The sequence below is a fragment of the Mchenga conophoros genome, linkage group LG3, assembly GCF_057382185.1.
Source record: "Mchenga conophoros isolate Kocher_MC1m ecotype Shallow Benthic linkage group LG3, M_conophoros_male_GT1.1, whole genome shotgun sequence".
NCBI classification, from domain to species: domain Eukaryota; kingdom Metazoa; phylum Chordata; class Actinopteri; order Cichliformes; family Cichlidae; genus Mchenga; species Mchenga conophoros.
This window is the reverse complement of record NC_140528.1, coordinates 30,002,953-30,016,436: the sequence shown is the minus strand read 5'-3', so window position 1 is coordinate 30,016,436 and position 13,484 is coordinate 30,002,953. Positions and strand designations below refer to the sequence as shown.

The 13,484-nt window shown below is 42.7% G+C and overlaps 1 protein-coding gene across 2 annotated transcripts; it reads left to right on the top strand.

Annotated features, from left to right (window-relative positions):
• The first annotated feature begins 6,108 nt into the window (after window positions 1–6,108).
• LOC146578088 (E3 ubiquitin-protein ligase TRIM21-like) lies at window positions 6,109–12,302 on the top strand. 2 transcript variants are annotated; one of them, XM_085256147.1, is made up of 2 exons: window positions 6,109–6,224; window positions 7,794–12,302. In XM_085256147.1, the coding sequence occupies exon 2, from the start codon at window positions 7,803–7,805 to the stop codon at window positions 9,489–9,491; it is 1,689 nt and encodes a 562-aa protein (XP_085112273.1). In that variant the 5' UTR covers window positions 6,109–6,224; window positions 7,794–7,802; the 3' UTR covers window positions 9,492–12,302. The 2 variants fall into 2 exon arrangements, with proteins under 2 accessions (XP_085112273.1, XP_085112274.1); XM_085256148.1 differs by having other exon boundaries at window positions 6,134–6,205.
• Window positions 12,303–13,484: the final 1,182 nt, after the last annotated feature.

Here is a 13,484-nt window from a genome sequence, read left to right as displayed (position 1 = left end):
TGTATTTGTATAGCGCTTTACACATTCAGTCATCCACCCATTCACACACACATTCACACACTGGTGATGGCAGCTACATTGTAGCCACAGCCACCCTGGGGCGCACTGACAGAGGCGAGGCTGCCGGACACTGGTGCCACCGGGCCCTCTGACCACCACCAGTAGGCAACGGGTGAAGTGTCTTGCCCAAGGACACAACAACCGAGACTGTCGGAGCCAGGGCTCGAACCGCCAACCTTCTGATTACAAGACAAACTGCCAGCTCTTGAGCCACGATTGCCCCAATTAAATAAGTAAGGTTGGTTTGAGAGAATGTGACAAGCATGACCTGTAATCTAGCAAAACATTCAGCAGTGTAGTGGGTTACTTTGTAACGAGTTAGGGTACTCTACTTTTTTTGAAAAATGTACATTAACGTGTTAGCTTCTTGCATTACATAATTTGTATTTTTGTTATTTTTCTAAAAAATAATTTTTTATTTCATGACTTTATCTCAAAAAGAAACTAAATCTTGACTTCAGCCTGGTTTTTGGGCCACCTGCAGCATAGCCATAGTGCTGTGATACGCCTGTGCCCTGCTCCTGACCTGTGTGTGTTTGTGTGTGAGGGTTTTCTAAAGAGAGGGTATTTTGTTTGTACAATTTGGTAGCTGCTAGGGTATTAAATTGTATTTAAAAAAAATCCATAGCATTTTATCTTACTGGCAGAATTTAAGTAATGCAAAAATACACTTACATTACATGTCTAAAAGAGCCATGAAAATAGATCTTTTCAACATGATTCAGTGTGACAAAGCCAGGGCATGATTAAAAAAAAAAACAGGTTGTCACGGTCCTGGGTCAGTGACCCAGTGTTTTGAGTTTCTTGTGCCTCTGAGTTTTTTGTATTATGTTCTTAGTTCTCTTTGTTGTCCCAGCCTATTCTTTAGTGTAGTGTCTTAGTTTGGTGTTCTTGTATTCTGTTTAGTTCTGAGTATTTGGTAGCTGCCCTCTGTGTTTCTTAGTTGCTCTGTCTCCCCTAGTCTAGTTTGCATCTGTGCTAATTCCTGTTTTACTTTGAAGGTCTGTGTCTCATGTGAGTGTGTCCTACCTTGCTCCCTTGTCTCGTCAGTTCTGATTTCTCCCAGCTGTGCTCTCCTTCTGTGTCTCATTCCCCTCGTTACTTCCCAGTGTATTTAGACCCTGTGTTTCTCTGAGTCAGTGCCGTGTTGTCCCTCAAGCTGTGTGTTTCCTCGTGTGCCTCGCTGCAAGCTGTGAGTTTATATTTTCCCAGTTTAGTTTTGTATGCTCGTTTTCTGTGAGCAGCAATTAAAGCTGTGATTTTGAGTTCATCCCCTGAGTCTGAGTCCTGCATTTTGGGTCCAACTCCTGTCTGCCGCACAGCGATTCATGACACAGGTCTTTTAACCTAAAAATGTTTTAATGGCCATGAAGAAAGGTCTCTTCAATAGCTCTTTCAACTCACCTGTGTTTACTGTCTCCACCTGAAATTAATTGCAGTCTGAATTTTTTTTTTTTCTTCTGTCTTTTTGTCTTCGGTCTTCAGCCTTGGAAGAAAAAATAAAATTGAAAACCTTATCAGCGCACTAAATATACAACACCTTGCTATATTTCAATTGTTTTAGATAGAAGTTGCCACTGCTAGCTAAGTCACTTTTGAATGATGCTAATGAGAAGAAAAAAAAACCTGCCGAACAATGAGGCTGCTGTTGTAAAAACGCCAACTTTCTTGCGTTGGCAAGGGGTCGTTAAAATATCACTAAGACCCTTTTCTTTATGTGTGATTCTTAGTAAAACTGTGTTTTAATCGGTTAAAACTGACGACATAATCTATGTTTGAAAAAGAGCGCGAACAACTATTCACCACCTGGGTCTGTGCTTTTTAACACAACAGCGCATTCGAAAACAAGTTATTGGCTGCAACATATTAATATACTTGCTTTTTTACGGAAAAAATAAACATAACGAAGGTTCCGTTTTACTTACAAGTTTCTCCAAATGTGTTCTCCAGTAGCTCGAGAAGGGCAGCCATATTGAACAGAATCTTCTGTCAACGTCGTTCAGGTTAGAGAGAAGACGTCATGACGTCCACATGCGGAGCTCGGAGAAAAAAAACATTTACTCAAAAATCATAATTAAGAAAGCAGTATTTACTCTGAACTTCTAAGCCATGTACAATTATAACTGTTTGAATCGTTAACCGAACAGAAAAGTTTTAAGTTGTTTCAACTTTGTGAGGAATTTTAATTGTTATAGCCACAAACTTTATAAGTCAGGTAGACTGTTGGGGTTTACAGTGTAGACTTAATAGTTAATATATACAGTAATGGACTTCTATACATTTTACATCAGATTAAAACTTTGGGTGTAATATTCAGATAATTATTTATTAAAAGCTCGACATTTTAAATGAGAATAAGAAAGAAAAGTAAAGTATGTCTTTGTGCCCCCTTTTCCCTGTTCATGCCCTATCGGCCCCCCTGGCTAAACTTCACTAGATTCGCCCCTGCACAGTTACCAGCCGTCAGCTGTAGAAAAAGATCCTGGTGTAGAAAGTAATATTAAATAAATCCTAACAACAGCTTATCAAGCTTAAACGTGCTGCTGTTGTTCAGCCGCTGGTTTCCTCTTTCTGGTGCGAAGAGACGGACTCGCGACAGAAAAGCCGATCAGCTGATCATTGATCAGTTTCATGATTGAAGTGGCAGCAGGAGAGAGAGAGAGAGAGGGGGCAGTCGCTCCATATATCGGTCGTTAAGCTTAACATGGGAACGCTTTACAAACATTCAGAGATGAACTTACACACTTGCTTTACTTTTCTCTGGGATCACTTCCTCGGAGATGAAATGCCGGATTGCTAGCGAGGCTCCAAATACACACAGCAGCTCTATCACGTGACCACACTGCTCCCACGTGCTACGGTTATGAGCCGAGTTACGCAGTGTCGCAAGTTTTGTGAGGTGCTTTTTTGATATTTAATGGATCAGATTACATTTTTTATTTCCCTCCGATATCCGATCCAGTAATTTACGTTAGTGTCGGACCGATACGTAATATCGGATCAGTCCATCTCTAGTAATAAGGCAATGATTTTCTTTTCTTGACTCTTCTGTGATTTGAAAATCATTTACACATGCTTCTTGATGTCAGCAAATCCAAACTGAGAGCATTGATTGGGAGAGCTCAGAGCCATCATACCCACCCAGGTGTTTTGGAGTCTCCACTGAAGGCTGAAGATGTCGAATCTCTACACCTTGACATTGATCCCCTTGTGCCTTCATCTAGTTTTAGAAGAGACATTTCCTGGACCGCACTCTCACGTGCTCTGTACCTACATCACCATCTCTGAGAGTCGCAGCTTGGCCCGTCACAGGGTGAAGTTATAAGAACGTCTTATTTTACCAAGTCCTCTCTCAGGTTCCTAAATCATTGATGGCATTGAGATAGTTTTTTAAATAATCTCTTCTTCTGTAATATAAGAACCTCTCCTGCTTTTAATGGTACTTTTCATGTACTTCCTGTTGCATTCTCGTCCCAAACAGATGCTGACGAGCTGACACAGTCACATGGAAGAGGGAGAGAAATCTGACAAAACTGTTTGTAATGATTTCAGTGAACCTCATGTCTAACAATGACAGATGTATAAAATAAATAAAGATGAAAGTAACATGTGTCCTCTTTAGTTTTCTGTGTTACTAATACTCCACTGATCAGATGTGTGGCTGGATGAGGCTCCTAAACATGATGAAATGCCCACAGTGGGAGGCCTTTGTCATCACATGCTTGAACTCATCATATGTTTGCATATGCTGAACAGGCAGTGGGACTGTATTACTACATGCTGTAACTGTTGGGTAGCAAACTGCATGAACACCGTACTGAATATGACAGGTGTGGTTGAACTGCACAGACACTCTGAAGCTTCTCCTCTGGCAGGACAGGAGTGAGGCCTCGTCCTGTGAGCCGCTGTGAGGATGTACTCGGGGAAAGGTCACCGGCCTCAGACTCTTCACCTTTTTAAAGACAAAGCAGTCATTTAGATAGAAGATTGGATCATGTTTACCTGCACAAAGATAAATTAAATGTCATTACTGACCAACACTCACAGTGTTTTCTACAGCTGTGGCCCAACATTTAGAGAACAACAAGTGTTGCTTTTCACACAGTTTTAGATCTTTTTGTCAGATGTTTTCTGAAGGATAGAAACTTCTATGTTTCTACAGCATGTGATTGATTATATTTGCTCAGCTCTGAGTTCTAATTGTAGCTGATGAGAAATGACTGAACCATCCTAGTGACAGCTCTGGATCTTAGACTGTAGGATCCACAGGAAGTTTCTAAAGATGACGACCCCGAGCGTGTTTCTGCTGTGCTGATGGATCTCCACGGAGCGTCCTGACTCTGTGTCACATGTTAGCTTCATGTGGGTCAAAGGTCAAAGCTGCTGACTGTCAGGAAGCTTCAGAGAAGATCAGACAAAAACGAAACACAAAGCTGAAGATGAAGCGGATCTACATGTGACTGTTGATGGTTTCAGATGTAATCAGTGTCAGGAATAATCAGATCAACATTTCAAGATTTCAAAGCGTTTATTGTCATATTTACAAAGAAAAGCATTTCTCTGTGCAATGAAACTCTTTCTTTGCTGTCCACACACAGATGCAGGCTAATAAATACAAATAGAACAAGATAAAATACAAATACTATGAATAAATGAGTGGAGACTAAATGTAAGTGTGAGGTAGATGTATGTGCAAAGGAGCTATGAGCTTGATATGAAAGATGACCTGATGTGCAAACATCACTGTTAAAACAGGTCAGCTGTTCAAGAGTCTGATAGCAGTGGGAAGAAGGAGTTGAGTCTGGATGTTCTGGATTTTGAACTTCTGAACCTTCGTGCTGAGGGTAGAACTGTGAACAGTCCGTGTTGGGGGGATGTGGGGTCTTTGAGGATGGCTTTCTCAGACGTGCTGCTAACAGGTGAGTCTGTTACCTGGACTGGACTGAGTGAGCTGCTGTGTCACAGCTTTATCAGTGACACACTCAGCATGTGTGTGTGTGATATGTCACAGTGCTTGAAACACACATGAAAATATATTAAAGGTTGAATCTTTGTTCTTTTGGTTTGTGGAACAAAAATCAGCAACAAAGAAACGCGAGCGTAAAACTTAGTGTAGAAGTGCAACAAACGTAAGCCGGCTCATTTGACGCAGTGACGCTTGAAAAGGATTTGCGCACCTACATCATTATTTACGGTTTAAGTTGTGCTGCCTTCAGGTGCACCTGGTAAATTCAGGAATCTCTACTCCAAACCACAGCAGGTTGTTTTAGAGGCTTTTCTGGGTTAATGTTGGTTTGTTGGCAGAAACATGTCTGTGATCGCTGTGTTGTTCTTTTTGATGCAGGATTTCATGTAACTCGGTGCTAAACTCATAACAATGAAGTTGAACAGTTCTAGTGCTCATGCGTCAGCTAGCATGCGTCAGCTAGCATGCAGCCTGTTTCAGTTGCTCCTGCTTTTACTCTTTACTCTAATTTTTTCTTACTTCTTTCTTTGTCCTTTACTGAGTGTGTCCATCTGTTTAAAAGCTTTCTTTTCAAACATGTGGATGGAGAGAGTTTTTGTTCTGCTGTTGCTTTCACTGAGGAATGGGACCACAGCACAGCAGCTACACACCAGAGATCAGCTGAGCCGCCTGATGCTGCTGTTGCAGATTAACTGGTGTCTCAGATTAACTGGAGACGGTCAAACAGATGTGTGACAGACTTTAAGGAGCTGCTGCCAACAAACCAGCAAATAAACACTGAATATTTCATGTGTGACATTTGTGAGGTGGCCTTAAACACAGTCCGTCAGTCTTTTTGCTCTTGAACAGTGAAATATTAAAAACTGTCTGGAGTTTATTTGGTGATGTTCTCGTGCACGAGGCGAAAAAGGAAATCCAGGTGAGTTTCTCCTGATCACCTGAGGCCGTCATTACTGTGTGAACCCACACACCACTCCTCACTCCTCCCACCCGCTGCACACAGTCACTGAGTACAGACCGGCTGATTCCTGTAAAGGGAGAGGCAGGAAGAGGCGGAGCAACACCTGAAAAACAAGAAGCCCAACGTCATTTTGCAGAAGTGAAAGTGTGAGAGAGCAGCAGCAGAGCTGCAGTCGAGTCCTGTTTGTCTCTAAAAGAAGATTCACTGGAGTCCATCAGGTTTCTCTCAGCAACAGTGGTGAGTGCAGCTGATCACACTTCCTGCTTCTACACAAATCTTCACTCTGTTCACTTCATCAGGACTCATCACAGTCACACTGGATCCATAGAAAGCTGCTCATGTAACCACAGATCCACTGTAGGAGCATCGAGCTGCTGCTTCAGTCTCACTGTGGCTCTGCTCAGGACTGTGGACTCAGGCTGTGCTCTGGACTTCAGACTGACTCCACACTTCCTGGTTATTCATCACTTCCTGTTCCTCTTAGATTGATTCTGGATCTGATTGATCATAAGGATTACAGACGTGAAAACACCTATTTATTCTTTATTGATATAAAGCCTTTGACACTGTAAACCAGCAGATTTTGGTCAGTACTTCAAAAAGTCATTCACACATTTTACAAAGATTATCTGACTTAGTGTATCCTGTAAGAGTCACAGATGATCCTCAATCATTCAGAAAACAGTCGATGCTGCACTTTATAACTTTGTGTGGAAACATGAATCTCATTATTTAGACAGATGTGTTTGAATCATCCTGATAATCAGGCTTTAAACATGTCAGAGTTCCACACATCAGCTGTGATATTCAAGCTGACCTGGATCAAACATGTCATCAGACACAAACATAGATGATGCTGTTTAATCCCAAAGCTTATTTAAACAAACTGGAGGACAGAATTCCTCCTTAAATGGGATTTTGATCAAATCCACTGATCTCGTTTTCACACACAGGCTTTATCATGGTGGCTTCTTCTCTACTAACATCAATCTTTGATTTGGACAAACAAATATGTGAAACACAAAAATAAATCAATGTTTTCTGAGGATCCAGAATAACATGAATGATGTATCCCAGCGAGTGACTGGAAAAGTTCATCTTCTTCCACATCCTGAGTTTGTGAGGATGTTCCAGTATCTGTGAGAGAAAACAGGACAGTTTTTACTGACGCACAAATGGACCAAATATACAGACACCTCTGAATAAACATGTTCTCATCAATGCCATTAAAATACTGGATCAACAGTTAATAACACATTTCTGAGGTTTGTGATTCATCGTCCTCCTCACTGTCAGCTCTACTGGAACAGTCACTGTTTAATATTAATGGCTCGTTGATCTGGACGTACAATAAGAAGTATTCAGTCACCAACAAGGTCGAAGTTTACTTCACAGTGATTGATGGAAAATATCCAACAAACTGATTTATTCAAGTATACAAATGATCTGGATGAATCTTGGACCTTCTGTAAAACAGAGAAACAATTTCACATCTTTGTAACGACTGTATTTATCTTCATCCCCAAACGTTGATCCTGTCCATCTGGACGCTGCACTGTACAGCAGACACTACGATGTTAGGTTTGTGTTTGGATGAACCAGTTTGTGTCTGAGTGTGTTGCTGGGTCTCCACCAGTTACTCTGAGAACTGAAGAAGCTTCTCTGATGAAACGTCTTCAAGAAACTCAACGAAGTCCAGACGCTTTTCTCTCCAAGCTCCTCAGACTACTGACGCTTGTTTCTCTCTTTGTAAAATGAAATTTAAAGTGAATTTTGAATCAAATGTTTCTCTTCTTTCTCCCTCAGAGTGCAGACATGTCTGCTGCCAGCAATCTGCGATCTGAAGATCAGTTTCTGTGCTCCATCTGTCTGGATGTGTTCACTGATCCAGTCACTACATCATGTGGACACAACTTCTGCAAAACCTGCATCAGTCAGCACTGGGACACTAATGGCAGAAAGAAGTGTCCTATGTGTAACAGAGTGTTCAAGAGACGACCTGAACTAGACATCAACACGTTGTTCTCTGAGATGGTTGCTCAGTTCAGACGTGAAGCTCAGCAGAAAGCCAGCAGCAGCAGCTCAGAGCAACAAGCTGCCAAACCAGGAGAAGTTCCCTGTGACGTCTGCACTGGAACCAGACTGAAGGCCCTGAAGTCCTGCCTGGTGTGTCAGACCTCCTACTGTCAGACTCACCTGGAGCCTCATCTGACACTGAAAGGTCTGAAAAGACATCAGCTGGTTGATGCTGTGGAGAACCTGGAAGGCAGGATGTGCACGAAGCACGATAAACTCCTGGAGCTGTTCTGTAAGACCGACCAGACATGTGTCTGCGTGCTCTGCTCTGTTTTAGACCACAAGAACCACGAGTTTGTTCCTCTGAGAGAAGAATATGAAGGAAAGAAGGCAGAGCTGGAGAAGACAGAGGCTGAGATTCAGCAGATGATCCAGAAGAGACGACTGAAGATTCAGGAGATCACAGAGTCGGTGAAGATGAGTAAAGATGCTGCAGACAGACAGAAAGCAGGTGTTCAGGTCCTCACGGCTCTGATGGAGTCTGTTGAGAGACGCCTGAAGGAGCTCATGAAGGAGATCGAAGACAAACAGGAAGCTACAGAGAAACAGGCTGAAGGTCTCATCAAAGATCTGGAACAGGAAATCTCTGAGCTGATGGAGAGAAGCTCTGAGGTGGAGCAGCTCTCACGCTCTGAAGACCACCTCCACCTCCTCCAAAGCTTCTCCTCCCTGAAAGCTGCTCCACCCAGCAAGGACTGGACAGAGGTCAGAGTTCATCCACCATCATATGAGGAGACTGTGGGGAGAGCTGTGGCTGAGCTGGAGGAGACAGTCTGGAAACCCATGAAGAAGAAGCTGTTAGAGGCTGAGCTGCAGAGGGTGCAGCAGCATGAGGTGGATGTGACTCTGGATCCTGATACAGCTCATCCTAAACTCATCCTGTCTGATGATGGAAAACAAGTTTATGATACTGATGTGGAGAAGAAACTTCCAGACAACCCAGAGAGATTTTCTTACTGTGCTGGTGTTTTAGGACAGCAGAGTTTCTCTTCAGGCAGATTTTACTTTGAGGTTCAGGTTAAAGGAAAGACTGCCTGGAATTTAGGAGTGGCCACAGAGTCGATCAACAGGAAGGGAAAAATCACACTGAGACCTCAGGATGGTTTCTGGACTGTGAGGCTGAGAAATGGAAATAAGTACAAAGCTGCTGCTGGTCCTTCAGTCCGTCTCTGTCTTCATCCTGGTCCTGAGAAGGTGGGGGTGTTTGTGGATTATGAGGAGGGTCTGGTCTCCTTTTATGATGTAGGTGCTGCAGCTCTGATCTACTCCTTTACTGGCTGCTCCTTCACTCACAAACTCCACCCATTCTTCTGTCCCTATATGAATGATGGAGGTAAAAACTCTGCACCTCTGATCATCTGTCCTGTCAATAACATTAATCTATCCCCGTTTTCATTGGCACTTGATTTCTGTTTTGATTCTGATTAAAGGGAACAAATGAACATATTGAGTGTAAATTAGAGATGGACCGATCCGATATTACGTATCGGTATCGGTCCGATACAGACCTAAATTACTGGATCGGATATCGGAGAAAAATAAAAAATGTAATCCGATCCATTAAATATCACGAAAGCACCTCACAAAACTTGCAACACGCCGTAACTCACCTCAGAACGTTAGCCGGTCGGAGCAGTATGCATCACGTGATAGAGCGGCTGTGGCATGCGGGACCTGTCGGTGGTCTGGATAGCATTTGGAGCTTCGCTAGCAACCCGGCATTTCATCTCCGACAAAGTTATCCCGAGAGAAGTAAAGCAAGTGTGTAAGTCCATCTCTGAATGTTTGTAAAGCATTCCTGCGTTAAGCTTAACAAGCGACTGCCTCTTCTTGCTGCTACTTCAATCATGAAACTGCTTAATGATCAGTTGATCAGCTTTTCTGTTGCGAGTCCGTCTCTCTTGTTTGTTTTTGGCCCACTTTGCACCAGAAAGAGGAAACCAGCGGCTGAACAACAGCAGCACGTTTAAGCTTGATCAGCTGTTGTTAGAATGTATTTAATATTTCTTTCTACTCGAGGATCTTTTCCTACGTAGCTGACGCTGGTAACTGAGCAGGGGCGGATCTAGCAAAGTTTAGCCAGGGGGGCCGACAGGGCATTAACAGGGAAAAGGGGGCACAAAGACATACTTTTCTTTCTTATTCTCATTTAAAATGTCTAGCTTTTAATAAATAATTATCTGACACCCAAAGTTTTAATTTGATGTAAAATGAATAGAAGTCAATTACTGTATATAGTAACTATTAAGTCTAATATACTCTAGTAAGCTATAGTACTTTTTCCTTTGGGAAGGTACCATCTGTGCAGTCTGCAATTTTGTTGAAGAAAGATGTTGAATCTATTTAATATTTCTTGAAAAATAATTGATTTCTGTGCATTTTTTTTTCACACTGCATCAAATTAAGGTTGATTACGTCTATTAAGCATCATGAGGTGGAGCGTGAGGGGTGGTTCCCTATTTTTTATTTATTTATTTTTGTTGTTGCTGGGAGTTGGAACCCTATTAGTTAGGTTGCTTAATATTTATGCTAAGTACTCTTTAAAATACCAGAATAGGGAGGATGGTGTAGGTTTAAGTTTATTAGATTGATCAGTATTGCTGAACTATGAAATATTTTTTTGCATACAGGTATAACAGAATAGCTTTAGTGTAGTTGTTGTTTTAAACTTGAGTATGAACTTATACAAAATGCCGCAAGATATTTTAAAAAACAGTTTTGTTGATTAAAAAAAACACTATATCGGATTCATATCGGTATCGGCAGATATCCAAATTTATGATATCGGTATCGGTATCGGACATAAAAAAGTGGTATCGTGCCATCTCTAGTGTAAATCCTCTTACTTGGCTCTCGGCGAAGGCGGTCGCACTTTTCTCCTCTCCTCCTTCCCCTTATCTTCCCTGCTTAGCCTCTTGTGTCCTGTCTTGTCTCGTGTGCACTACTTTTCCCTGGAACAGTCTCTCACTGTCGTTCTCTAAAACCTAATAGAGAATTATGGATTTGATCAACTGGTCTCTGAACGCTATTGACACCCTCTTCTCAACGAGAAGTCTGGGCTCGGGAGAGCCCGAGTGCCCTGGAGGGACTTTCCCTGCCGGATACACGATGGATGGGTGGCAAACCTGGAGGATCTTGTGCCTGGCGGGACTGTCTATCGAGGACGCTGAGGATATTTACCTATTCGGAACCATGATAACGGGGTTCTTGCTGATCGGAGCTGGCTTGGCCCTGACTTATCGGAGAAATAAGAGAGCGGAACCGGCTGTTCAAACTCCCCCTAAGCTGACCGCTGGAATTGAAGCGATGGGGCGAGGCGCGGCCTCCCACACCGAACGCAGCATGGTTAACACCTTGGAGACGCTTACAGCTGCCGTGAAGACTCAAACTAACACCATTGAGCGTATGATGGGATACATCAGAGAGGGGCCTGCTCACAATAACACCCTTGAGCGAAAGTTGGATAACATCGCAGAACGGCTCACTGCAGCTGTGGGGTCTCAGAACCAAAAGAACGAGAACACCACGGAACAGAAGCTTGATACCATCATGGGGAGGCTCGCAGCGCTCCAACGGGAAATCGAGGCCCCAGTGTCAGAGTGCTAAATTCGCTGCTCGCATAAAGGAGAAATCAACAATATTCTACATTTGGACACCACGGCGCCAGCTGCTAGGCCCAAGGCTGGAGCCCACCAAAACAACTCCCTGATAACGACTGTGTGATGACTATTCTTCCCATCCCATGAAGGACACCTGGATCGGCTGGAGGACTGTTTACTTAGCCTGATACGGCGAAGGACACTGTCTCAGCTGAACTATGGACACGCACACACACACACTTACACTGATAAGCACGCACTCATCCCCCTCCCTTCCAAACGCCTTCGATGCTTGTTCCTGCGGGGGAAGGCAGCGGGTCTGCGTGCCGCGCTGAAATGATAGCATGGTGCAGGACGACTGCTGTGTTCCTTCGAATCACCCCCCACCCCCCTATCCATCCCCTGTGGCTTGTCATGTGCTCTGATGTTGTGATGTGGACATTAATGTGCTCTCTGTGCAGAGGAGTTTTTTTGTTTCCTGTTCTCATGCTGTCCTCCCATAGGTGCCCAGCGTGTGAAGAGGTCTCTTTTTTTCCTCTTGTACTTTTCCCAATGTTGTGTAATTTTTTCAGTGTTATTCTCTCAACGCTGCCGGTCTCCGACTGTATTCCCATGTGATGTCTTGTTGTTGTGTGTGTAAGTCGGGGGGGGGGGGGTCCTATTCCTCTGTGGGGCAACCTGCATATGGCCAATAAAGCATTCATTCATTCATTCATTCATTCATACAGTCTCCATGTTTCTATAGAATCTGATCATCAGGACTCTGATTCACACTTTGATTCTCATGGAGTTTGATTTGAACAGAAGAAAAGTTGAATCAGGAAATGTTCCCACCAGAGGCGGAGCCAGACATTTGAAACACCCGGGGCTTAGCCCTAAAGGGTAGTATGCATGTGGGATTTTTTTTCTCTTTTTTTTTGGGGGGGGGGGGGGGGTAGAAATGACTGAAAGATTAATTGGCTCTGTTTCGAGTTTTGTTCAAAAAAGAATGACTTCATGTAGGGGAAAATATATATCACATGTGCAGGACACCTTAAACTAGTTTTTTAATTAAGCAGCGAGGCAGAACAAGGTCAGGGCTGCATCAAGACACGAGGACTAAACCCCAATTCAACCAGACCCAGAACTGATCTGGAATTAAAACAGGACTACAAGAGTTCAAAATCAGGACTACTGAGGACTTAACCAAAACAGAACCAGAATCAGAACTAGATGATAGTAGCACTAAAAATCATCATAGACCTGCACTACACTTATTTTTTAATTCTACCAAAGTACACTATTTAGATTGAGAAAAGTTTATATAATTATTTATCCTTGTTGTGCAAACAAGCCTGCATAACTTAATAAATATAGAATTTGAAAAATAGCAAACCTAAAAAGAAACACTAGGTACGAGATACATGAGTACCTGATATGGTGATACTTTTGGTAAACAACCATTTGACTAACATGTATGTCTCACCTGCTCTTGTTCATCTCTGTTCTGTCCTCATTCTCCATCTCCCTCTCTCTCCCCCTCTGTTCCTCTCTCTCCCCCTCTGTTCCTCTCTCTCTCTCTCTGTTCCTCTCTCTCCCTCTTTGTGCTGACAATCATCAAATATACAGTTGAAACCACATATTTATGTACTCTTCAGATCAAAACACAAACACTTTTTTAATTGTAACATCAAATCAGACTAAATATTTTTTTTTAGATTGATAAATATATTATTTATCAATAACATATTTGTTAACTTTAAGAGTAAAGAGAGAAACTATCTGTATTTCTTAATTGCAAATGGCACCAAATTGTATTCAAACTGAGCCACACTTATGGAGC

Excerpts from the sequence above, each read along its gene's own strand:
- LOC146578088 (XM_085256147.1), top strand. The coding sequence starts at position 7,803 with ATGTCTGCTGCCAGCAATCTGCGATCTGAAGATCAGTTTCTGTGCTCC.